The 26,962-nt window shown below is 45.7% G+C and overlaps 1 protein-coding gene across 1 annotated transcript; it reads left to right on the top strand.

The window, feature by feature from the left end:
- The first annotated feature begins 1,026 nt into the window (after positions 1–1,026).
- On the top strand, positions 1,027–25,134 carry wdr81 (WD repeat domain 81). Its single transcript, XM_084316394.1, has 11 exons — positions 1,027–1,491; positions 4,567–8,138; positions 8,237–8,344; positions 9,326–9,525; positions 11,406–11,587; positions 13,229–13,394; positions 14,247–14,409; positions 14,779–15,630; positions 17,474–17,619; positions 18,559–18,741; positions 23,185–25,134. The coding sequence occupies exons 1-11, from the start codon at positions 1,133–1,135 to the stop codon at positions 23,509–23,511; spliced, it is 6,258 nt and encodes a 2,085-aa protein (XP_084172520.1). The 5' UTR covers positions 1,027–1,132; the 3' UTR covers positions 23,512–25,134.
- Positions 25,135–26,962: the final 1,828 nt, after the last annotated feature.

The raw sequence follows: 26,962 nt of genomic DNA on the forward strand, positions 1-26,962 counted from the left end.
ACAGTCAGCTAGTATTAACCGTGCATGGTCTGTAACGTTACAATGCTAATTGTTCCTGTCTTTTTATAAACTTTGCTAGCTAATAATGGTGCCGTTAACGACGTTAGCTAGATAGCTTGCTAGCTAGCGAACAGTAGCCACTTCCCAGTCTGCTAGTAATATAATGCTGTCATACTCGTTGGAGGGGACAATCTAACTAACGTTATGTTGATTGCATGATATTATGTCTACCTGGCTTTTGCTTGCAAGGTATGTTAGGCTGTCTTGTTATGGGTTGCGATTGAATGACAAGTTCACTGTTTATTAAAGTTCTAAAAGCATTATTGCTTGGCTTTAGAAAGTAGACTATAACTGGACAGTCAGAGGCACAGTCCAGTCATCACGTGATACTGAGCAGCTCAGCCTCCAACACACCAAGAGGGTCAAATACTAGTCATGTGAATCCAATAGCATCACAGCACGTTCATTCATTACTACACGTCTACAACAACTTATTAACCCGTTATTACATCCAGTTTTCACTCCATGTATCTCTAGTCTAGTTTTGTTGTGAATGAATGAATGAAAAGTTAACAGATTGCAGAATGGGTACAATACAGTACGGCTCAATACACACACTTGTTAAGGGGATGCAGACCAGAGAAAGACGTTTGTCTTGTTTATGTTAGGATCCCCCATTTTCATTTCATATTGACTTTTTTTGACATACTCAACATACATGACATTTATGGCATAGGGACATATAGGTATTTAGTACTGATACATTTGTGACATATACGGTATTCAAATATACAGTACTGTTACTCATAGATCCTGACAGAGTATATACATATGATGGGGAGGGGACTGTACATTAGGAGGGGGTGGGTGGGTGGGAGAGAAATATACATATACGGGGGGAGAGAATATATACATGCGGTGGGGAGGAGACTGTCTATTAGGAGGGGGTGGGGGTTTCGAATTGTATGATCATATCAAAGATCTCTATCTGCCCCCCCCACTTCCTTTTTCTCAGAACCCAACCCATTGTTTTGGAAGAACGGAGCCTGGTGTCTTCGCTTCCTCATTCCATGGGAGTGTGAAAGTCACCGGAGAGCAGCGCTGAGCAGTGTGTGACTTATCATCAGTCACCATGGAGTGGCTAATGCCGGCGATAGAGAAGGACTTGGGCGTGGACCGACGGCAGCTAGGTCCGGGTACCCGTCCCCAGGAGGTGGTGGTCCTTGTCCCTACCCGCTGGGTGAGCGGTCTGAGGGAGAGGAGGGTCATCCGCTGTGCTCGCTTTGACAACATCAGCGAGGCAGAGATTCGCACGTACCTCCAGCGCTCCCAGGCCAAGTTGCCCCCCGGCTGGACACGAGTGTGCATTCAGGGTGTGAGGAAGAGCAAGCTGAGCTACAGGTTGTCCAGAGACTCGTGCTACCAAGGAGACGCTGCTTCACAGGATTCCTTTATGAAAACCATGCAGTGTGTGTCTCGGCATAATGTCAGGTACTGTCCGTTACTTTCAAGCTGCAGTAGGCAACTTCGGGGGAATTGGCAAGAGTGAGTTTACCTGCCCAGCAGAAATAGAGCAAGCTCTGCATCACTTTTCAAGCCCATGCACGCACGACAACGGTTCTCCACAGACTCCCAGAGGCATCAGCAGCTTTAAAGGGATATTTCACTTTAGTAGAAGTTGTCAGAAATCTGCAGTCTTGCCTCCATCTAAAGTCATCTACGCGTTTAAGCTATCGACCACTGCTGTCCCTGTCATCGGTGTCAACACCACCATTCCTCCCTGGTGTCAGGCTCCTCATTCACTTCCAGTCATAAAGATCATACTAATGAAGTATTAACAAAGCAATATTATTCTGTGTAATTCATTTTAGAGGTACTTGGTTTTTTTTGTGCTAATTTGTTGCCATTTTATTATTGGTAAAGGAGCTATTTCTCACTTGAGGTGTAGTTTGACAACTGTCGAGGATTTTTCCTCCAGCAAGGCAGCAGGTAACCACAGGGTAACCACTCCCCAAACATCCCATGCAAGGCAAAGATGCAGCACACTCAAACTTACAACAAACTTACCAGATCTACTTTTATTTGTCAAAGGTAATAATAACTGTAAAGACGCATCAAATGCCAAAACAAAAGTGTTGTACCTTTGACTCAGAATTATCGGTTTTATTGAACAGTAGTTTGTTTATACTTCAGAAGTAAGTAAATATTTAGACTCAGTCTCTATAATTAATGCAAGTGAATGAGGAGCCTGACACTTGGAAGGAATGGTGGTGTTGATGGCAGAGGCAGCAGTGGCCACTAGCTTACTTGTAGAAGCACTTACATAGAGGTAAGACTGCTGAAACTTGACTAGTTCTACTAATGTGAAATATCCCCTTTAAAGGAACACGTCAACTTTTTGGGGAATGCATGGAAGTGGAAGAGGACATGACCGGTTAGCCTAGATAGACATTGTCCAACTAACACCTCTCCCGAAGGCTAAACGGTCATGTCCACTTCCATTCATTGTGCTAAGCTAGGCTAACATGCAGCCAGATAGCTTTCTACTGAACGCACAGAGAGGAAACTGGTATCTATCTTCTTGTCTGTCTCTGGAGAAGACGGTAAGCTAATTTCCCAAAATGTTGGTGTGCTGAATTCTTCAAAAAGAAAGGAAAATAATTCCCAGCCTCTGATTGGCAGGTGGTTTTGCACATTGTGTGTACTTTTAAATAACACAACCATCGTGTTCCTCGTCAAAAAGTACACACCATTTTTTTAAATTCAGCTTAACCCTTTCACTGCCACACGACAGAAGGTTTACCCTTTACTATCACACAACCGACGGTCGCCGTGATAGTAAAGGGTTAACCTTCTGTGTATTGTCGCAGTGAAAAGGGTTAACCGTTTTGGTAGCGCGGCAGTGAAAGGGTTAAATCTGCTGGTGCCTCGGTAGAAAACATGTGTTGCGCGTGTATATTATGGACTTGAAATTAGTGATGCACCGATGTGAAAATTGTGGCCGATACCGATAACCGATATTAATATTGCTGTTCTGGCCGATACCGATATTTACCGATGTCGATATCTCTGTATAGAATTTTTTTTTATGATAATCAAATAAAGAGCTATTTTCCAAAACGCTTTTATTTTTTACTTTTGTAACTTATTTTCAGAAATTACTGATATTTTGAAACTATTTAAGGCCAAAACATGTTAAAAAAACGTGTTTATTTTTTATATCGGCCCATATCGGCCCTATCTTGATATCGGACCGATACCGATGTGTAAAAAAACTGCCATATCGGCCGATATATCGTGCATCACTACTTGAAATGCAGAGCTTTGCTCTATTTCTGCTGGGCAGGCAGGTACACTCTTGATTTCTCTGAAGTTGCCTACTGCAGCTTTAAAGATCCTGTGCAACAATGTTTTAATTCAGTCATAAATTGCCTATTGTGGAGTGGACTGTTAATTAATGTCATGATGAGTATAATTATTTCAGCTTCAGATGTATAATTCTATTTCTTTTTTTAGTGCACCCTCTCTGAGCACAGCCGGCTCTCAATGAACTTCGGTTCACTAGACTATAGATGCTTGATTGTCTGTGTCCTCTCAGCTAGATGTGATGGATGGGCCAATCAGACATGGTGGGATTGACTGATGGGCCAATCAATCATAGTAACTCAAGTATATTATGTAATGTCTTCTAAGGAAGCAGAGTGGATATCTGAAATGGCTCGATTTTGCTGATATCTAGGGGGCTAGAGATCATAGGGCTTTAGTCATCATTTTCACACCAACAGTTCATTTCTTCTTGAATCAATTGCTGGGTAATGGAGGCTACTTGCTGTAAGCTGTATCTTGGCAACAATCATGGTGATTGAAGAAATCATCTTGCCCCCCAAATTCTTATGATTGTTCAGCCGAACTAAAAGCTCCTTACAGTGAAAATCCCTTTAAAAGAAAAAAAAAGTTATTTCTATGATATTGGAGAGTTCAGTCATTATTTGTGAACATGCTCGACTTTCACCCCAACCTAGAAACCAGAGAAACAAAGCTGTAATCTTTAATGCCACTAGGCCTAGGCAATATCACCATATAATACCATTAGGGCTGCACAATAGCACATATATCACCATATTATTCATATTTGCGATGGTACAATATAACTATATTTGACAGGATTTTCTTTGTATAATCCACAGTGTAATGTAATGTCTTTTTTGTATTACAATATTGTCATGGTGCCATGTCATCCAATCAGTATATTTTCATCCAATTTCCATCACAAATACATCTGTAATGAGCAGCAATCTTCTATATGTTGGATTGAATACAAAATACATACAGTATATTGTTGACAACTTATTGTTGGCCATATACCTTAACATACGGCATACATGCCAGCCATAGATGCCATCAGTAAACGGTACCTTACTTTGAAGAGTCATACAAATTCAAGGTTTTGTGTTGAAATTAGTTCTATTCCATTCTAGAGCCATCAAATCTTTTTTGTCATAGCATAGAAATTATACATGTGGATTCTCCTTTAGGTGACCTACAGAATCTATTCTTATCTTTCAGGAACCTGTGGCGAGAGGCTCATTGCAGCCGCGTGCAGCCGTACGCCGGGGCCACCGAGCAGATGCACATGGCAGCGGTAGATGCAGTGCGTCAGGCACTGCAGAACCTTTTCAATTCACCCTTCATCTCCACCGACAGAGTGTCGCCGTCCCTGTCCCCGGCCAGAGAGAAGGAGAAAGAGAACCCTGTACACTCCAGCTCCTCCTCCTTTTCAAGACCCCACTTGGACAGTTTGTGTCCCAATGTTCTCCCCGCAGAGGGTCTCCTGGAGTCGGCCGAGATGCTCTATGTGGTTTTGCCCTATACCCAGTATTCACTCCACGACATCGTCTCCTACAGCCCGGCCAAGCTTGCCAACAGCCACGCCAAAGTGCTGTTCATCCTCTACCAGGTACTGATCGCCTTGCGGTCGTGCCAGGCAGTGGGGCTGTCGGCGGGAGAGCTCTCCCTGCTGGACATAGCAGTGGACGAGCAGCTCTGTAGCCGCCTCAAACTCAACCTGGCCCATTATGAAGAACTGGGGGCAGAAATGGAGGCGGACAACTGTGTCACTGGGGTACAAGTGCCAAAAAGCGTACAGGCGCGTGGTGGTTCGGTCTGTGACCACAAGAGCCTTTGCAGAGACTGCTTTGGTGAGCTCAAGGCCCTGGTCCTGGATTGGGTCCACGGTCGCGTCAGTAACTTCCGCTACCTGATGGAACTGAACAGGTTAGCGGGGAGGCGAGAGGGAGACCCTAACTACCATCCGGTCCTGCCCTGGGTGGTGGACTTCACTGTGCCATTCGGGAGGTTCCGTGACCTCAAGAGGTCCAAGTTCCGGCTGAACAAAGGAGACAAACAATTGGACTTCACTTATGAGATGACCAAAGAGGCTCTGGCAGCCGCAGGGGGTAACGGACCGGGGGGAGGTGGTGTGATCGGAGACCTGGCCGGGTCTGTAGGTGCCGGCGGGGCGGGTCAGCCCGAGCACCTCCACGTGCCCCATCACATCTCGGACGTTCTCTCGGACATCACCTACTACGTCTACAAAGCCCGGCAGACGCCTAAGTCGGTGCTGTGCAGCCACGTGAGGTCCCAGTGGGAGCCCAACGAATACCCGGCCAGCATGGAGCGCATGCAGAGCTGGACCCCGGACGAGTGCATCCCGGAGTTTTACACGGATCCCTCCATATTCCGCTCCATCCACCCCGACATGCCGGACCTGGACGTGCCGCCATGGTGCAACTCCTGTGAGGACTTTGTGGAGGTGCACAGGCGCCTCTTTGAGAGCAGAGAGGTGTCTCAGCACTTGCACCACTGGATAGACCTCACGTTCGGTTTCAAGCTGTCGGGCAAAGAAGCGGTCAAGGCCAAGAACGTGTGCCTGCACCTGGTGGACAACCACACCCATCTCACTAGCTACGGTGTGGTCCAGCTGTTCGACCAGCCCCACCCACCCCGCCTGGCGCCCTTCCAGTATGCCCCGTCTGAACCGCCTCTTGTGGGCCTCGCCTGTCTCAACGTGCCTTCGCTACACATCCCTCTGCTCAACGCCATGGCCGAGACCGTGGACGGGATGGTCCCGGAAACCACCGGTTGCGAATCCGGCGGCTGGACCATGGTAGATAGAGAGGAGGAACTTGAACAAGGTATGGAGGCGCTGGACTCGTTGGCCTCCACCGCCTCATCCGCCTCTGTGCACTCTTCGCCGCTACTCGCCAGCACAGCCGGAGGGAAGGCGGTTGGGGAGCACCCGGCGTCGGTTGTATCCCAGTCCCAAAGTCCTTTTGCCGGTGACGGAGCAGGCAGTGCCACGAGTAGCCTGGGCCCCAGCTTACGCAGTGCCATGCTACAGAGAGGGTCCGTGGCGAACAAGAAGCACGGAGAGGGCAGCGTGACCGCCACCAATTCGGAGGACGTCAAGATCATCCTGCCTGACGGATTCAGACCCTTACAGCCACTGGAGGAGCTGGAGAAGCTGAACAACTTCCTGCTGAAGAGTCTGCACGCTCGGCCGCGGCACCCCCCCGCGTCTGGTGAGGAGGGGAGGATGACGGTCGAGTCACTTCCGTCTCTCACGGAGCTCTACCAGAGGGACATGCAGGCACTTGGCGTTCTCATCGCCGAGATATTCTACTCCTCCAAGCTGCGCGGTGTGAAGCCCGGTACGCCCCTGAGAGAGCGATTCCGGGCCGTCATGAAGCTGTGCTCCGCCAGCCTCCGCGACGTGCCGCTGCCTCTGCACCAAGCTCTCGAGACACTGCTGCTGATACGCAAGCACTCCGCCGCATCCGCACACGAGGAAGTTGCACCTTGCCCGCGTCCACTCCTTTTCAAATACGACCCCATTAACGAGGGTCTCCCTCCTCCAAACCCCTGCCAGTTGCTGAGCCCCATCATCTCTCCCTTCCCCTTTCCCCCCTATTTCCCAGCACTTCACAATTTTATCTTCTCCTACCACTCCAAGATCGAGACCACGTGTCACCTTCAGGGCAGGGACGTGGTCTTTCACCTGTGGCAGCAGCTCGAGACCCTCTTACAGGGCAACATCACGGCCGAGGGTCTGGAGATCCTCTTACCCTTTGTCCTCACCCTCATGCTGGACGAGTCCACCGCCGTCTATGCCGCTTGGTTACTGTTTGAGCCCATTTCTAGAGTGCTGGGTCCCAGGAACACCGGGAAGTACTTGCTCAAGCCCCTGGTCAGCGTCTACGAGAACCCTCGCTGCCTGCGAGGCCGTTTCTACCTCTACACCGACTGCTTCGTCCTCCAGCTGATAGTGAGGCTGGGCCTGCAGGCCTTCCTCACCAGCCTCCTCCCACACGTGCTGCAGGTCATCACTGGGTTCGAGAGCTGCAACTCTGGCTCGGGAGGGGAGGTCGGTAAAGGTCTGAGGAGTGGGACGGGTGACCTGGGAGAAGAGGAAGAAGAGGACTTTCAGTGTGGCGACGTAGGGCCATCGTCTGGTTCTGCCGGCGGCAAGGTGGGAGGCGGTAGTGGTGGCAGTGGAGGGGTCGGCGTGGTGGGAGACCCAGGGCTGGTAGACTACTCCTCAGGCATCAGCCTCAATGACCAGGTATTTCTAGCCGAAGGCGAGGAGTTCCAAAACGGTTTCTACGGCAACAACGGAGCGAGTCCGGCCGCCGGGAAACAGCACAACCAGAGCGCCGCTGCCAAGGAGCAAGACCAGGAGTCGCTGAGCTTGGGGAAGCTTAGTGACAAGAGCAGCGCCAGTGAACTCTCCATAGGAGATGGGGACTCCACGCGGGACAGAGCTAGTCTCAAGTCGGGAGACAGCAGCCAGGACCTGAAGCAGGCCAGCGAAGGGGAGGACGGAGGAGAGCTGGAGGAAGAGGAAATGACCGAGGCCAACGAGGGTAAAGAGGGTGCGGCCGAACCCAGTCTGCACAGCCCGGAGCTCACGGTCCCCGGCTGCACGGAGGATATGGCGGCCGCCATGGCCAATCTGGAGGGGGAGTTTGTGAACGGGATGACGTTGGGAGAGGCGGAGAAAGGCATGGTGGGAGAAGACTCTGAAGATGATCACGACCCCTCAGAAGACTCTGAAGAGAAGGAGCAAAAGATTCTTCTCGGTAAGTGAGGGAGAGAGGCTGTTTATGTCAAGAGAGCCATTTTATGTTGTCTGCTGCTGTGTAATGTTGCAACTTCATTGTGATATTTCCACACACAGACACAGTATGCAAGACGGTTAGATGGCTGTCTGCGAAGCTCGGACCAACAGTGACTTCTCGTCACGTGGCCAGAAACCTGCTCCGGTTGGTCACAACTTGCTATATTGGTGAGTACGTTGATGATTGACTGACATTTACTAACCATGTTACACATTTATATAGCGGTATATGTAGAAGCATAGCAACATTAAAGGTAGAATCTGTAATGTCGCCAAGCAGTGACCTCTAGGCAAAAGAGCCCCTCTTAGTATTGCGCTTAGTTTACATTTTTTGTCTGATGTGTGGATTGGATTTCAGCGGGTATAGGGGAAGGGTTGCTACTGCCGGCCACACCTCAGGCCCTACCATGAGAGGTCCACACGTCAGACAAAATACAAATATAAAAATTAAGCAAAGCGCAATACCAAGCAGGGCTTTTTCTTGCCTAGAGGCCGCTGTTTGACGGTATCACTGATTCTAGACTAACAGAATTATATCTGGAAATAGGTTTTTGCTTTAGATTAGATTCAAATGTATTGTCATTATACAGCACAAGTACAGTACAATGAAAATAAGTGTGGCATCCAACCAGAGTGCAAATGTAGCAGTAAAGTGCAACAATATAATGTACAGGTGATTTAAACTCGGTACAAAATATACAAATTAGTACTACTGAGTGTAGTGCTGATCAGATGTACAGAGTTGTAGTATAATATGTACAGTGATACAGGTGTAAAGACAGTATGGTAGTAGCCATACTGGCCAGCAGAATAACTGTAGGATATCTGCAGATATAGATATAGTAAAGGACTATGTGCAGGTAAGTACAGACAGGTGTGGGTAGGTATGCATGCGCTGAGAATAAATAAATATATATAATATATGGTATATACAGCATTATTGTACATGCTATCATACAGAGCTATGGGGGTTATATGCAGGTGTACAAGCAAGTATATAGAGGGGTTATATGCAGGTATATTCAGACAAATATGGATACATACACATGTATATATATATGCATTAAATATAAAAATATAAATGTAAATTTAGGGTGTTTTCTCTCTCTCTCTCTCTCTCTTCCTCTCCTTCCCTACTATTACTACTAGGGCCAGAGAAGCACCAGTTTGTGGCTCCTTCCTACGACGAGAGCTGTCTGGAGAGCGTGGCGATGGGCAGTGTGTACGAAAAGAAGCCTGTGGTTGGAGACCAGACTGCAGGCCCCGTGTTGGACTGTCTCATCTACATAGCACACCTTTACGGAGAGCCTGTACTCACTTACCAGTATCTACCCTACATTGGCTACTTGGTAAAGCAACAGACAAAAAAACTACAGTATATTGTGGCAATTCCAGGTGTAGCGGTTGCAGAATAAAACAGACAGTCGAGTGGTGGTTCCCAAAATAATAGTGGTCTTTATTTTTAAATCAAACAAAAACAGTCTACTGTTCTCCTTCCTCTAACTGACTTAACTTGAACTTAGACTTAGACTAACTGTCTGCCGGGCGACTTCTCCTCTTACCAGTCTGTCTGATGTGAGAGAGTCTGCGTCTGTCTCCTCCCCCCTGATGTGAGAGAGTGTGCGTCTGTCTCCTCCCCCCTGATGTGAGAGAGTGTGCGTCTGTCTCCTCGCCCCTGATGTGAGAGAGTGTGCGTCTGTCTCCTCACCCTGATGTGAGACAGTGTGCGTCTGTCTCCTCGCCCCTGATGTGAGAGAGTGTGCGTCTGTCTCCTCCCCCCTGATGTGAGAGAGTGTGGATCTGTCTCCTCCCCCCTGATGTGAGAGAGTGTGCGTCTGTCTCCTCCCCCCTGATGTGAGAGAGTGAGCGTCTGTCTCCTCCCCCTGATGTGAGAGAGTGTGCGTCTGTCTCCTCACCCTGATGTGAGAGAGTGTGCGTCTGTCTCCTCCCCCTGATGTGAGAGAGTGTGCGTCTGTCTCCTCGCACCTGACGTGAGAGAGTGTGCGTCTGTCTCCTCCCCCCTGATGTGAGAGAGTGTGCGTCTGTCTCCTCGCACCTGACGTGAGAGAGTGTGCGTCTGTCTCCTCCCCCTGACGTGAGAGAGTGTGCGTCTGTCTCCTCCCCCTGACGTGAGAGAGTGTGCGTGTGCCCTTGGCCCCTAATTCCTCACTATGTGCATCCCATCGTGATTGGCTAGCTGGTCTTGATGGCCTACTAGCTGTAGTTGCACCTGGAAGCGGAAGCTCAAATATGGGCAGAGCCTAGCCATTGTGCCGTCACATAGCGCCCTTCAATCACCAAGCCCAATGGTGGCTTGGGCTTGCCACAATATGTAATTGTTTTAGTTTTCCCCCGGGCAAAGGAGATTTGTTCACTATAATCCCCAATTTAACGTCAATAATATTAATAATAACTTTATTTGTATAGCACTTTTCATACAGAAGTTGCTGTTCAAAGTGCTTCACAACAGTAAAAAATACAGGCATAAGCGAGCATGAAAAGATAGAGAGGTAGCAATAAGCAGCGAAGACAGCAAAGAGCAGTCTATACTGTTCGGTGACGGTAATGGATCTGATCGATAACTATTGGCTAGGGGTGTAACGATGCGACCTCGCAACGATTACATTCAATTACGATTCTTTAGGCAACGATTCAATGCATCATGAAATCTCTTCATTTGACCACGATTCGATTAGATACATTTTCTATCAGTTAATTCCCCCAAAGATGTTGAATACACAAATGTGGCTGGGGGAACTGATTCACTCAGCATGAATGGACTATAGGTCAATAAAAACAATACACAAGGGCGCCCAAGTGGCGAACCATGTAACGCGCTGCGTCGCGGCACGGCCGACCCGGGTTCGATTCCCGCACCCGGCATTCTTTGCCGAATGTCTTCCCCTGCTCTGTCTCCCATTTCCTCCTCTCCCTCTCTCTCTACCGGACTGCCCAGTAGTAAAAACGCAATAAAAATCTACAAAAACATATTAAAAAAATAATATATATACACAAAAAAATAAACATAATAAAAAAATTAAATACTTTTTTATTTAATTTCGATACATTTAGATTATAATCGATTCTAACATTTTCAAATCGATGCAGTTGAATCGTCACATTAGAATCGATGCATCGTTACACACCCCTACTATTGGCACATGTTTTAAAGTTTAAAGAGTGGAGCGGTGTTCCTGTGTCCCTTATCGTTCCCTAACGTTCCTTCCAGGTGGCCCCCCCCTCGTCTCAGCGCCTGAACACCCGCAAGGAGGCGGGGCTGCTGGGCGCCGTGGCGCTCACCCAGAAGATCATCGTGTTCCTCTCCGACACCACTCTCATGGACATGCTGATGAAGATCAACCAGGACGTGCTGCTTCCCCTGCTGGACCTGCTCACCTCTCCCCTGATGGGGTAAACGCACATACACACACACACATGACCCATCCTGACGTGTCCCCCCCCCCCCCCCCCCAAGGGCCGCCGGGAGCAGACATGGGTTGCAGTGTGCGGCCACACCCGGGGACCAATCCAAGTGCTCCTGCAGTGTTTCCCACAGGATTTTCAGAGACTATGGGGGGTGAACCTCCGACCCTCTAGGGGGGTCTGGGGGCATGCCCCCCGTAACTTTTTTTGTTGTACATTTTAAAGTTAAATGCATCAATCTGCAAAAAAAAATTATGAACTTTGTGCTCAAAACACAAAATCGACTAGACTAGTGCTTCCCAATCCTCTCCTCGAAGCACCCCAGCCGTTCAATGTATTTGTTAAATTCCACCACCAGCACACCTTATTCAACTTAAACTAGCCCTTTATTAGTTGAATCAAGGTGTGATGGTGGTGGAATTTAACAAATACATGGAACGGCTGGGGTGTCTCGAGGAGAGGTTTGGGAACCACTGGCACTAGAGCATACATTTGAGCCATCACCGAAATGAAGCAAAAGTGGTTACCTGTGTTGAACTGGTTTATTTTTTAGAAAATAAAAAGATATAGTGGATTACTATTACGACTACTACCACTGCCAATACTATTGATACATTCCTATTGGCAAACTTTATATTTAAAAAAAATTGTAAAAAATTATTATTATTAGTTTTTTATAAAGAAAAATTGTTCATTATACAACTGACCAGGGGGGGGGGGGGGGGGGGGGGGGGGCAGAAAGGCCCGGGAGATACTCCACGCGGGTACTTGCCGTGAGACCAAACTAGATGTAAAAACATCAAACTAATTAAAAAATATTCCAACGAAGAAAGAAAAGAATCATTAGGCTTTCCACACATTTATTCATACTCCACATAATATATATACATTACTCGTGTTCAATCAAAATCTCATCTCATTTTCATTAGTTAGGTTTGAAGCGGAGGTTGTTCTTCTAGGAAAAGGAGCAATATGTAGAATCCTCATTCCCGCCCCTCTCAACTGCCTCTTTGAACTGCTGCCGTCAGGCAAGCGATACCGGAGTCTTATGGCGAGCACAGAAAGACTCAGAAGGAGCTTCTATCCCCAGGCCATCAGGCTGCTAAACGAACAATAATCGCTAAACGAACAATAATCACTATGCAACAACCATCAAATGCACACAGCACACACACCCACACGCACACACACACTCACTCAAACAAACAACACACTGCAGCACCCACTCTCCACACTTTAGATCACACAAACACACTTACACTTTATATTTATTGATAAAGGATTTGCACTACAACTCGTACACCTACTGTGAATTGTACCTAAACTGCACCTCGTCCATTTATGCCTTGCACTATATAGTATTGTATATTAGTACACTGCACAGTATTGTATATTGTATGGTAACTACGTCTACGAACATTGTACATATGTCTAAACTGAACACTGTGACCTCTTTTTTTTTCTTCTAATTTTTACTATGTTTTTATTTCATACTTATCTTGTCATGCACAGTCTCTGGAGCGCAACAGTAAGAAGCATTTTGTACAAAAGTATTCTGTACTTCTGTATGACAACTATTAAAGAAACTTAAACTCTCCCTGTGTTCCCTCTGTCTGCTGCTGTCCTCAGGTTCCCCAGTGGGGTGCAGACGCGCTCCGCCGTGTCCCTCAAGACCCTCAGCCTCATGGCTCTCATCTGCCTCCGCATCGGCCGGGAGATGGTCCAGCAGCACATGGCAGACACCCTGCACCGCTTCTTCACCGTCTTCTCCCTGCTGCACAGCCTCCAGCCTCAGGTAGGAAGGAAGGAATGATCATTTCATTTATATAGCGCTTCTCTAGACACTCAAAGCGCACAATGTAGGGTGGAAATTGCCTCCTTCACCACCATTGTGTAGCACCCAACCTTGGGCTACGCACGCTCAATGGCTGCCATACACTGGCACATGTCACACTACACAATGGCTGAACGGCTCGGAAGACATGGATTGATATCAGCCAATTAAGGGGCCGGGGGGGGGGCCTTGATGTCAGAGACGTGATTGGGAATTTGGCCAGGAACGTCGAGGAACCCCCTACTCTTTGTGATAGGTGCCCTGGGGTTCTTTGGTTTTCTGGGACCTCGGTTTAGCGTCTCATCCGAAGGACGGCACTCGCAGCTGTATGGTGTCCCTAATTCAGTGCAAGCTCTGGGGACCTTAAGTGCAAGCCAATCACCAGAGCGAGTGTGATGAGGTTCAGAGTTCCAGTCCAGCAATGAAGTGATGTAGTAATGGTAATCCATGCTGTCCATGCTAGGGGTATTGACAGAAAAACACTTTAAAAGAATACGAGTCCGCAAACGAGATTATGTTTCCATGAATGTTTAATGGAAAGTTACCACCATGTGTGACGTTTCGAGCTGTTATGCACACACACACGTCACACACACACTTACTCACACACACGGTTTCAAGTATCAGGTTTACTGCATTATCTCAAGCATTTTCGAGATCTCTGTATGGTCTCATTAACATAATTTCCTTTGAGATTGCAATCGGAGCTGGGCTTTTTTCTGTGGTGGCAATAAATTGACCGATGCCTATATTATCCATGTGACTAAAAAAAAATCCAGGCCCACTGACCGGCTTTTGTCCTCTCTCTTGCAGCTGGAGAGCGCCCCCCGTAGGGTGGTGGGAGAAGTGACGGTGGTGGACCTGTGGACGGCTGAGAAGACCGTGACGTATGAGCTCGCCGTGCTGGAGGAGCTGCAGTCTGTGTTCAGCCCTGAGATGGCCTACGCTTCCTACATCCCTTTCTACTGTCTTATAGGTGACACACGTACATTCATCTGTCCTAGGCAGACTTGTATCATATTTTAGAACGATCATTTGACATTCCAGTGCTTGACATCAGTGTTTTATCATGGGTCTGACCTTAATTAATAGAATAGAATAGAAGTACTTTATTAATCCAGAGGGAAATTCAGCACCACAGATCGTTCAAATAAACATTTAGGTAGTAAAAAATAAGAATACACAGTCAAAGATATACATTCTAAAATATGTATATACTGTAAAAATGTACAGTAAAATGTAGAATGCACATATGTAGTGGACATTGTGCATCTAAGAGGGATATGTGGAAAGACACATTTTATTTTGACAATAAGGTAATCGCCGCCTCCTGCTTCTTCTGTAGGTGACACGGCAATCCGTAAGCTGGTCCCCAACCATGAGCTAGTCTGGAGGTTGGCCCAGTCCTACCATCAGCGCGTGAGCCCCTGCAGCCCAGAGAGCAACTCCTCGGTGGCGTCCAGGGCGGAGCTACCCGCCGCCTCCTCCACCACCACAGGCCTGCCCCATAACCTGGGCTGGCGGGTGGGCCGCAGCCCCTTCCCCGCCCCCTCCACCACCTCCACCCCCATGGGATCCGACTCGCTCCCCGAGTCGGGCACCTTCGGCAGCCACCTGGTGGGGAACCGCATCCAGGTGTCCCGGGAAGCGGAGCCGGGCGGCAGCCCCAACCTGGGCACCGCGGACTCCTGGGGTCGCCCCTCCCACCCCAGCCACGCATCCCCCGTCGTCACCAACACCCCCACCTTCACGGCTCCCGCCGTCGCCCCTTCTTTTGCCTCCTCCTCCTGGGTCATGGGCCCCACTCCGGAAGACAGCGCCCTGAAGCAGGAGCTGCCCCGCAGCGGGCGCTCCCTGCAGGGCAACTGGCTGGCCTACTGGCAGTACGAGATCGGCCTCAACCAGCAGGACCCGCACTTCCACTTCCACCAGATCCGGCTGCAGAGCTTCCTGGGCCACTCGGGCACCACCAAGTGTCTGGCGCCGCTGGCGGGGGAGGACTACTTCCTGTCCGGGAGCAAAGACAAGACGGTGAAGCTCTGGCCCCTCTACAACCACGGGGACGGCACGCGGGAGGTGGAGCCCAGGCTGACCTACACGGAGCATCGGAAGTCGGTGTTCTACGTCGGGCAGCTAGAGGCTTTGCAGGAGGTGGTCAGCTGTGACGGCACGGTGCACCTCTGGGACCAGTACACGGGTGAGCGAGAGTCATGAAACCATGCGGTTAGAGCTGTGCATCCAGAACCTACTGGGTTTGATGAATGGGTAATGTTTTGTGTAGTAATGGATCGATCTCAAACTCCGCCCCTTTTTTCTCGATCCTCCAATCAGTGCTGTGCTTTCCTCAGACACACTTTGTAAATTGGTTGGTTTGGTCTTAGTAGTGGGTTAGTCTGTTTTTACACTTTATTTCCCCATGCAGAATAAGTACAAATTATAAACATCTCTGATAAGCAATTAGGGCTGCAACGACGCTTCGTATTGTTACTTATGTGCCGTGGAAATGGCAGACGTTCAAAATGCGCAACATGTCATCCAACTAGTGCGCAATGAATGAATGAAGCACGTTCAAAATATAAATAACTTCTCTTAAACCACGGTTTGTGATTCTGCCTAAAGCCAGGACTCGACAGTGCGCGTTTCACTCGCAACGTTTTGTTTTTGACGTCCACTCTAGCTGCAACAGTGAGCCTATTTTATTCAAAAGGAAGATATTGATTTACATATGTGTGCGGTATATATCATCTTTTTATTTTAAATAATCGTATCTCCTGTGCTGGCACAAGCACTACCATAGTGTGAAGTGGAGAGATAACACACACTACATATAATAACACATGGAGATATACTAAAAAGCAAATCCAGTCGTTTTTTTTGTAGTAGTACATTTTGTTTCCAGTTCTTAACTGGTTCTGCGCCAAAAACGAGTATACTTGTTATTGCCCGCCACGCGTTCAGCGCCAGAAATGAGTTAACTCGTTTTTGCGATCGTTATTTATAGGGATGCACTGAATATTCGGCCACCGAAAATTATCGGCCGAAAATTACTTTTTAAAATAATTTAAGAAATCAGCTAAAACAGTTACAGGGCTGACATCATACGTTTAAACATACCAAAGGAAGGGAGAACATTCCAAGAGTTAGAGGCATCAAAGGCTCTATCAAAACTCTTTCCTAGATCAGAACAAACTTGAGGGACCCTAAGAACCATCCAGTCATTTGATCGAGTTGAATAGGTTCCAATATTCCAATCTAACAGTGAAGAGATATAAACAGGTTACAGATACATTGTATGTAATGATAAACAATGTCATAGTAACTGGTGGGTGTTATATTATTTCAAGATAATAATGAGTAGCTATAATGAGTCCATAGATAAAAAGCAGTAATGGCATGTAGTTACTCACCCTACTCATGTACAGTACAGCACTTGAGAAACATGTCAATAATTATGAATTGTTCAATTGCAAATTTAATCAATTGTTGTTTTTTCTGGTATATTAATCGTTTACATTAATCGACTAATCGATAGTTGCAGCCATATAAGCAATGACATTTCAAGAGGTTTCTGCGCATGTGGAAATTTTACAGATTTGTTGATTTTAAGGGGATCAACAGCCTTTTTCTTTTCTTTTTTCATGTTGTATTATCGCCTAAAACATGTTTTATTACCCCCTAAAACAACATGTAGTATTATTACCCCCTAAACATGTAGTATTACCCCCTAAAACATGTAGTATTACCCCATAAAACATGTTGTATCGCCCCCTAAAACAACAGTATTATTATTACCCCCTAAAACATGTTGAATTACCCCAAACAATATACTTAAAAAAAAGAAAAAGGTATGTTGTTCCCTTTTTTAAATCAACCTGTGAATTAGTTGACAACATCTACAACTTTCAGTGGACTACGAATGTATTTTTAAGTGCCTGTGTGCTCCAGTGATTCTTTCCCTGTCTTGTATTATTAGATTCTGATTGAGTAAGAAACAACATGCCTCGGTGTGTAGTGACACGTTGTGTTTCTCCCGTGCCCAGGCAAGCAGATCCGGTCCTACGAGGCCCTGGATGGGAAGAACCCCATCACCGCGGTCACCACCATGCCGGCCCCGCACTGCAGCGTTGTCTTCGGCAGCGCCGACTCCGTCCTCCGCTTCATCGACCCTCGCAAGCCGGGTTTGCAGGTATAGCTCAGTCCCTCCGGGAGAAGAGGGGGAAGCTCACGCTATTTTGAGTCTTCACGTCAAGATACATACATTTTTTTTGTCTTCACTGTGCTTTAGAATTCATGACTGGGATTGTCGTTTGCTTATGCGCTCTGTTTGCACTTCAAAAAGTGACACACGAGGCGGCTGAGTGGCGCAGTGGGCAAGGCGCTCGCCACTAACGCAGGAGACGCTGGGTTCGAGCCCAGCTCTCGGCGTTGCTACCAGCTTGGCCGGCCGTCATACTACCACAATTGGCAGTGTTTGAGGGTGGGAAAGCCGGTGGGTGGGGATTGGACGTTGTGGACAGCGACTCCTACAGGTTGGTTGGGTGACGCCTGTACAGCAGAAACAGGAAGTATCGGGGGCAGAGTGAGCCTCCCACGCGTTACTCCTCGCCACTGAGAGTTTGAGCTGTCTGGTGAAAAGATGCGACAGGCTGCCTCCTTGTGTACCGGAGGGGACACGTGATGCAAGGCTTCTATCCTCACTACAGCCGACCAGTGGGAGGCATAGTCTAGCAACGTTCAAGACGGGGGAGGGAAGAATTGGAATCACGAAATTGGGATGGGAGAAAAAATAGAAAAATAGGAGAAAAAGTGGATAAAAAATAAAGGTGACACACAAAAGTGACAGTGGCTCGCGGAGGTAGGGCAGTCGTCTGGTTAACCCGGAGGTTCCCGGTTCGATTCCCGCTCCTCCCGGGGCAGCGTGTCGAAGTGTCCTCGAGCAAGACACTTAAAACCCTAACTGCTCCCGATGAGCAGGTTGGCATCGCCTCCGCCGTCGGTGTGTGAGAATGTGTGAGTGAATGGGTAAAACGTGAGGAACAAATTGTAAACGCTCTTTGGATAAAAGCTGCTAATATAAAATGCACCATTTTACCATTTACCCTTTCCCTGTGTGTGTGTCTCGCAGCACGAGTTCCGCCTGGCGTACAACAATGTGAGCGCCGGCTTGATCCGCTACCTGGCGGTGAACCCCGGAGGGCGTACGGTGGCCGCAGGCTTCTCCTCAGGTTTCATCGTGCTGCTCGACGCACGCACGGGCCTGATACTGAGGGGCTGGCACGCCCACGAAGGAGATATTCTGCAGATGAAGGTGTGTCCCTGCTCTGCGTCTGTCTGTGTGTGTGTTACTGAGGGACTGGCACGCCCACGAAGGAGACATTCTGCAGATGAAGGTGTGTCCCTGCTCTGTGTGTGTGTGTGTTACTGAGGGGCTGGCACGCCCACGAAGGAGATATTCTGCAGATGAAGGTGTGTCCCTGCTCTGCGTCTGTCTGTGTGTGTGTTACTGAGGGACTGGCACGCCCACGAAGGAGACATTCTGCAGATGAAGGTGTGTCCCTGCTCTGCGTCTGTCTGTGTGTGTGTTACTGAGGGGCTGGCACGCCCACGAAGGAGACATTCTGCAGATGAAGGTGTGTCCCTGCTCTGCGTCTGTCTGTGTGTGTTCTCCATGTCTCAGGATATCAAGAGTGGGTCGGCCTCGCTGAGGAACATCTTGGTCACCGTATGTGATAATAGCAGGGCTCCAGACTAACACTTAGTTACTTACTCAGGGTTTTAGATTAGATTAAGATGTAGTGTCATCATACAGTACAGTACAACGAAAAGAAGTTTGGCATCCAACCAGAGAGTGCAAATGTAGCAGTAAAGTGCAATATACAATGTAGAGGTGATCACACTGGGTACAGAATATACAAATTAGTACTACTGTGTGTAGTACTAATCAAGATGTATGTACAGAGTTGTAGTATAATATCTCCGGCTCGCCTTGGTAAAAATATGCCAGATGTTGGTAAAAACTATAGCGCTATATGTTAATTACACAACCAGTGTTACTGACTGTAATATTAATAACATACATGATGTTAGTCCAGTGCTGTAGCTTCATCTGACTAGTCTGCAGAGGACAGCAAAGTCAAAATCAAAATGGCCAATGCTGCTGCAGCCATAATAGAACTCTTTGGTCAGATTACACAGATAGTATTTAAACTGAGGTACCACCTTCATCAGATTACACAGATAGTATTTAAACTGAGGTACCACCTTCATCAGATTACACAGATATTATTTAAACTGAGGTACCACCTTGGTCAGATTACACAGATAGTATTTAAACTGAGGTACCACCTTGGTCAGATTACACAGATAGTATTTAAACTGAGGTACCACCTTCATCAGATTACACAGATTGCATTTAAACTGAGGTACCACCTTGGTCAGATTACACGGATAATATTTAAACTGAGATACCACCTTCATCAGATTACACAGAGATAGTATTTAAACTGAGGTACCACCTTGGTCAGATTACACAGAGATGGTATTTAAACTGAGGTACCACCTTGGTCAGATTACACAGATAGTATTTAAACTGAGGTACCACCAAGATTTGGACACATTTGTATTTTTTCCATTTAATTATTATTTAATTGAATAATGCAATGTATTCTACTCAAATAGACTGACAATGGTTTTCGAATGCAGTCAATTAAAATGTATTAGTTTTGTGTGCAGTTTTGCAATGGAGCATCCAGAAGTGCGTTTTTACTGCTGTCATCACAGGGGAAATCTGTCCCTGCATATGTCATGCTTCATAGTGTTATCCTGCTTTGTGTTTCAACTTTGTGGGTCAAATCTGCTCGCTTAATCTTCCCCACAAGTCTTTCATGTGGGAAAGAGCCTCATTCACAGAATCACCTGCTGCTGACTCATCTAAACTGTCCTCCTTGTCATAGCTGTCATAAGCGTCCTCCAGCGATGTCATACCATAGCTGTCATAACCGTCCTCCTGCAATGTCATACCATAGCTGTCATAACCGTCCTCCTGCGATGTCATACCATAGCTGTCATAACCGTCCTCCAGCGATGTCATACCATAGCTGTCATAACCGTCCTCCTGCGATGTCATACCGTAGCTGTCATAACCGTCCTCCTGCTATGTCATACCATAGCTGTCATAACCATCCTCCTGCTATGTCATACCATAGCTGTCATAACCGTCCTCCTGCTATGTCATACCATAGCTGTCATAACTGTTCTCCTTTCTGGACTACAGTATGTGGCACAGAAGGGTCTGAATGATCTTTTCTTTTGAATCGGTTCAAAGGAATCAATATGTTTTATTGGTACTAAAGTAGAGAGAGAGACTCTTTGCTTAGTGTGCCTAGTTATAAACTTTAGTCGCACATGCTGGTGGAACTCTGGAGCCCTGTTATAGTAACCTATTCAGAAGTGGTGCTGGTTCTTTCCATTGTTTTGCCTTCAAATATGAATGAAAAACATACATAAAATAAAATGTATAAACTCAACATTCACAAGTTTAGAGTTGAGCCTATACTGTATATGAAGGGTTCATTTGCAAAAACCTATAAACGTGACATGAGTTTATGTCCTTTAGGAATTTAGGGCATAGTCAAGAGGAGGAAAGCTGAAATGTATTCTGTTAACAAAAACGTAGCATGTGATCTGGTTCATTTGCGGTCTATATCGAGTTACCCCTTTAATTTGACCTTTTTTTATTTGAAATAAAACAATATTTCAATTGAATTTCGATTTAGTAAGTTACCTGTAATTTGTTATTTTTACTTTATCAAAAACAACCCAACTGCAGTTTGAATCATTACCTGGAATACACAATAATAACAAACAAAAAAACGTGGTTTGTGAAAATGACTAAAAGCGGTCATAGGTTTTTGCAAACAAACTCTTTTGTAAAAGCTTTTTTCTTCAAGCACACGGTCTAATCTGGACTTGTGCAAACAGGGTCGTTGCATAAGAGCCCTCTCTCACTAGCATGTGTCTGGTCCATCCCTCTCTCACTAGCATGTGTCTGGTCCATAAGAGCCCTCTCTCATTAGCATGTGTCTGGTCCATAAGAGCCCTCTCTCATTAGCATGTGTCTGGTCCATAAGAGCCCTCTCTCACTAGCATGTGTCTGGTCCATAAGAGCCCTCTCTCACTAGCATGTGTCTGGTCCATAAGAGCCCTCTCTCACTAGCATGCGTCTGGTCCATAAGAGCCCTCTCTCATTAGCATGCGTCTGGTCCATAAGAGCCCTCTCTCATTAGCATGTGTCTGGTCCATAAGAGCCCTCTCTCATTAGCATGTGTCTGGTCCATAAGAGCCCTCTCTCATTAGCATGGTTCTGGTCCGCTGGTAATTGTCCAGACAGCGCCTCACTCTCCACCGAGGGGGAAGGTGGTTCTGGCATTTTCCGCAGTCGTGAGATAAACCAACTGCTGAAGATTTGTGGCCAAGCTGTTTTATTCTGACATCCCTAAACGTGGGGTCGATGTGAATTTGGTCGGAGTGGGAGGATGGTGAAAGTTGTACCCAGCAAATATTAGTCAACAAAGGCACAAGAGCCCATCAAACTTTATTTAACCCCAAATCGTGGGGTCAAGGGTCGTGTCTTTTTGAAGGCACAGGTTTAGGCAAATATAGACATGAGTTACTCATTAGAAAGACCACAGTGGATCCCATCGGCACAGATATATTGAATTGAAAACCTTTATTTATCCCTGAGGGGAGATTAAGATGTCCTTTACAGCATAAACAGTGTAACAGCAATTTAAAAACGGCAAATAAAAAAACAGTTTATACATAACATACATAACATACACTTATTTTTTTTAAACACGTACAAAGTGATACCGGCGATAATCTTTCTTTATAATTTAATATGCGTTTAATATTCAAACGCCGTCTTGAAACCAATACGTTTTTAATCCACACCACAACATGCAGGCAAAAGGGTCACCTATATCGAAGACACAATCATCGTCCTCCAGCACTTTGTTTTCTGCCATCACTTGGCACTATTTTTTTGCTTGAAAAAAACCAGTGTATTACTACAAGCTAGAGCCGTTTCACCGGTAATGCAGCCTATCAGCTGTTCCAATTCTGGAGGACGATGATTTTGTGTTAGAAATAGGTAACCCTCTTGTCTGCATGTTGTGGTGTGGATTAAAACCTTTTTAGTTTCAAGACCCCATTTCTGCCTTTTGCTGCCCGTCTTAAAATGTCCCGGTTTGCTCGGAACCCGGCCAGAACTCCAACCATAGGACTCTGTACGTAAGCTAATGGCTTTGCTTTAAACTACACAGGTTTTCCGCTGGGTCTTAGAAAGTCTTAGATTTAATGAGAAATGTAGGCCTTAAACAAATCTTAAAAAAGAAATCATATTCAAAAGGTCTTGAATATGATTTTGTTAAGTCTTTAGGTTTATTGGATTAGGAAGTTACTTCTAGGTTGTGATAATGTGTTTGGGGGAAATGTCTGGGCTGCAAAGTAAGCAGTATGGTAATAGCCCTTTTAACAATTCATATGGATTTATTTCTTTCCTAGTAATTTTCCTTCACACTATTTTGCCATGAAATAGGTATTCAATTCTATTCAAAGTGGTCCTAAAAAGCTCTTAAAAGCCTTAAATGTAACTCGAAAAAAATCTGAACTATCCCTTTAAACCAAGTGTGTGGGTGTATGCTGGTCACGATGAAGACTCGTGACCCCAGTGGTCTTGTTTTTCTTTCAGGCCGCAGAGGGCAACCTGGTCATTAGCTCCTCCACTGACCATACGCTGACGGTGTGGAAGGACCAGGAACACAAGCCCCTCCACCAATACAAGTCGCCCTCCGACCCCATCCACGCCTTCGATCTCTACGGTCAGGAGATAGTGGCCGGCACGGTGGCTAACAAGATAGGGGTGTACTCCATGATGGACATCTCGGCGCACCCCGCCAGCAGCACCAAGCTGAGCTCGGAGAACTTCCGGGGGACCCTCACCAGCCTAGCGGTCCTGCCCACCAAGCGACTGCTGCTCCTGGGCTCCGAGAACGGGGCCATCAGGTTGTTGGCGTAAGGCCAAAAAGCGTTGGCTCTCGGTTCAACGAAACACTCTACTGACCTTAAAGTGTCTTATTCGTGACGGCTGAGCGTCTGGTGTGACTGAGCGTCCTCTCGAGCCCGTGTGGGATTGAGGGTAATTCCGCTAATGAGGCAAAAGGCCAATTCCTCTAAACTGCTTATTTTTTTATGATGAAGAAGGCAGCGGTAGTAAAAAATTGTTGCGTGAACTTCATGCCCAGAGAATCCCACTCTTCTGGCTGTTCACCAGCAGACAGGACTGTTGTACCACTCCAGAGATTTATCATTGTACAGCAAATGAGTGATACAAAAATAATAATAAAAAGCATCTTGCCTATGGATAGATACTATAGTATGGTAAATAGTAAATACCTATATGGACTAGGTCAATTAGTCTTTTCTTGACTAGGTCAATCGTTCTTTTCAAAGAAGGACTCCGAAGTGCTCAGGAAGGTGGCTCTTAATGTAGTGTTTACACTTTCCAAATAGATGCATAATACCAACACCAAAAATACATTTGTACCACCGCTCATCCCCCCCCCCCCCCCCCCCCCCATGATATTAGAACTACACACACAAGCATCCAATGCACTGAATAAACTATGCAGTATTTGTAGATTAAAGGATTTTAATTGTCTGTCTTAGCACTTTGGCGAATTAGTGTTATTTATCCAGAAGCTGTTTGGAAATCATGAACAACAGCAAGTAGTCTGTTTCATTTCACAGTATTAGTGTGTCTCCTCAGACCGGGCATGTTTCAATATCGAGAATATCGTTAGTCAACTAGTTTGCGCTAAGTACCGTTAAATATGCACAACTTTGTCGTACGGCACAATTATACGGCCTGAATTATAACATTTTGACTTGTCTTTTCTGACTCAGATTTTAAGGCAGTGTTTTTACAACTCGTTTATTACTTGAAATCAGTTTTGAATAGTATTAAATTATTAGAAATCCATACGGAGATGTTGCTTTCAATCGGACACGTAAGACAGAATAACCATCTCCAATTGACCTCAATCGAGCATAGCAACAGTTGATGCCAAGACACAAACAAGTTTTCTATTGTAATATTCTTTCTATATAGGTCGACAACGGTATGTTGCAAAGAATGGTAATAAGTCGTGAATTATATTGAAATCTTTGAAACTGTGATCTAACTTTTTATGTAATGCAGATGCATACCGAAAGATGTGTTGCTTGAATTCAGCTCAGTTTTTCCATTAGTGATCAACTATGTTTGCCACATTACACTTGTTGCCAAGTTTTCAATACCCCATGACATCCAACAGATCTTGCTTTGCCCCTCTGTGATTCTCATGATCATGTCTTCAACACAGGTCGCTTGCTTTTGAGTAACGTCAACTTTGGCCCATGTGCCCAAAGTGTGAAATACGCTAACAACTGTACTGCTAATTTTTTTTATGTTTTCTGTGGCTTTTGTAAACTCAGAACTCTAGTAAGTCGGTATGTTTTCAAAAGAGAACTAGTTACTGCATATTGATAATCACTCAGTTATGATTGATCCAATACATGTTGGAGCATTTTAATGAAGAAAAGAGAGAAAAAAAAAATCATGAATAAATACTTATTTATTAACTGGTTTAATAAAAATATTACCTACACATGATTTGCATATGTTTCAACTCTTGCATGTGCATTACCCAGATCCACACAGACTCAGAACCTTGTCTTCAGATATTGACGTAAGGACTAGTCATTATAGCTCTTAATTATAGCCCTCTTATTTCAGAAGAGTCTGCCAGCTGCTGTCATGTGATCTAGAATGGTAAATGGTGCATTTAAATGGTGCATTTATCTAAAGTGATTTACAATTTGTTCCCCACATTCAACCATTCACTCACACATTCACACACCGACTGCAGAGGCGACCATGCAAGGTGCCAACCTGCTCATCGGGAGCATTTGGGAGTTAAGTGTCTTAAGGACACTTCGACACGCTGCCCGGGAGGAGCGTGAATCGAACCGGGAACCTCCGTATTACCAGACGACTGCTCTACCTCCCGAGCCATTGTTGGCCAAGGAAGTGGTCCCTTGACATTTTGTTCAAGTTAGTCATTTGGTCAACAGTCAGTCTTAAGACGAGAGAGTGTGAGAAATGTTTTCTTTGTGATTCATCCACATAAGCTTGTGATGTCAACACAACACGGCAGAAGAACAAAACATCCTACTGTATCTGCACTAAAAGAAATAGTCCAAAAACGGTGTATTGTATTGGGTATCCTTAAAAAATAGCATTCTGCAAGAAAACACAAAAACAACACTTTCTCAAAAATGTGAAATTTTCAGATAGGATGTTTTGTTCTTCAGCCATTGAATTTTGGTTGCCCACACAAAATTGAATGACCACACAACTGTCATCAACTTCATAGTGTTTTGTGATACAGTATATCATGTGTCATGATACAGTATATTATCATCTGTTCATTGTGCTAAACGCCAGCTGTTGTGCTTCAGTGTGTGACCCTGGGTGAGTCTCCGTAGCTTCATTTACAAACAAATACAGACTTGTATGAGGACCCCAATCAATGTAAGTTGATATTTAACTTCACTGAGCAAATGCCAATCTTTTTACTCCGGATTTCTCCCACTCACGTTCACGAGGCTCTTTTTTGATTAAAAGACTAAATTGCAGGTGGTTTTCTTTTCTAGTTCGAAATAAGGTAAGTTACCCTTGTTATTCGAATAGTCTGAACTCTAACCTTGAGGTTATTTATTGAAGAGAAAGGTCCTTATACATTCTGATATTCTTGTTCATGTCAATCCTTGTTCATGTATGCCTTATCTATGTAGGCGTATGTACAATATATAGAGACCATATTGATTGATTTGTTTTAACATGCTACAGCATAAACAGCCTAATGTAGGCTACATTACATTTTCTCTTCTTTGGACATGAATTGACCCGTTATGACACAGACTGATAAAACATATTGCTTTATATTCCAAATTAAACCTCTCCTAAGGCCAGACCTTGTCAGTCTGTTGATCTTTGCAATTGTATAATAATATATCCGGAATAATCTGATTAATGGATTTATTTTCTATTTTATCGGTGCGCTAGTGTGTCTTGTTTTTCTACTTCTGTGGTTTTGAAACACACCTGGTATCAATTGCTAATCATCAAGGACCCCTTTTAAGAGAGTAGACATTTCTCGCTGTTGGGAGTAATTCTGAAGTTATTGTTTGGCTCCCACATTTGAGTTGCGCTCCAAATGATTTAGGTGCCTTTCTGACAGAGTGAGAGAGAGACTAAGCAGAGAGAGAACATATGAATACTAAAAACTGTAGACGAAACAGAACATCTAGATAATAAACTACAGAGGAGACAACCTTTTTACCCGGTTGCGAAACTAATTGACTCGAACAAATGTGTTTAGAGCTTTACTATTGTTAGCTACTGGGTTGTATTAAGAAAATTCTGA

This window comes from Notolepis coatsorum (genome assembly GCF_963971535.1).
Source record: "Notolepis coatsorum genome assembly, chromosome: 1".
Taxonomy (NCBI): domain Eukaryota; kingdom Metazoa; phylum Chordata; class Actinopteri; order Aulopiformes; family Paralepididae; genus Notolepis; species Notolepis coatsorum.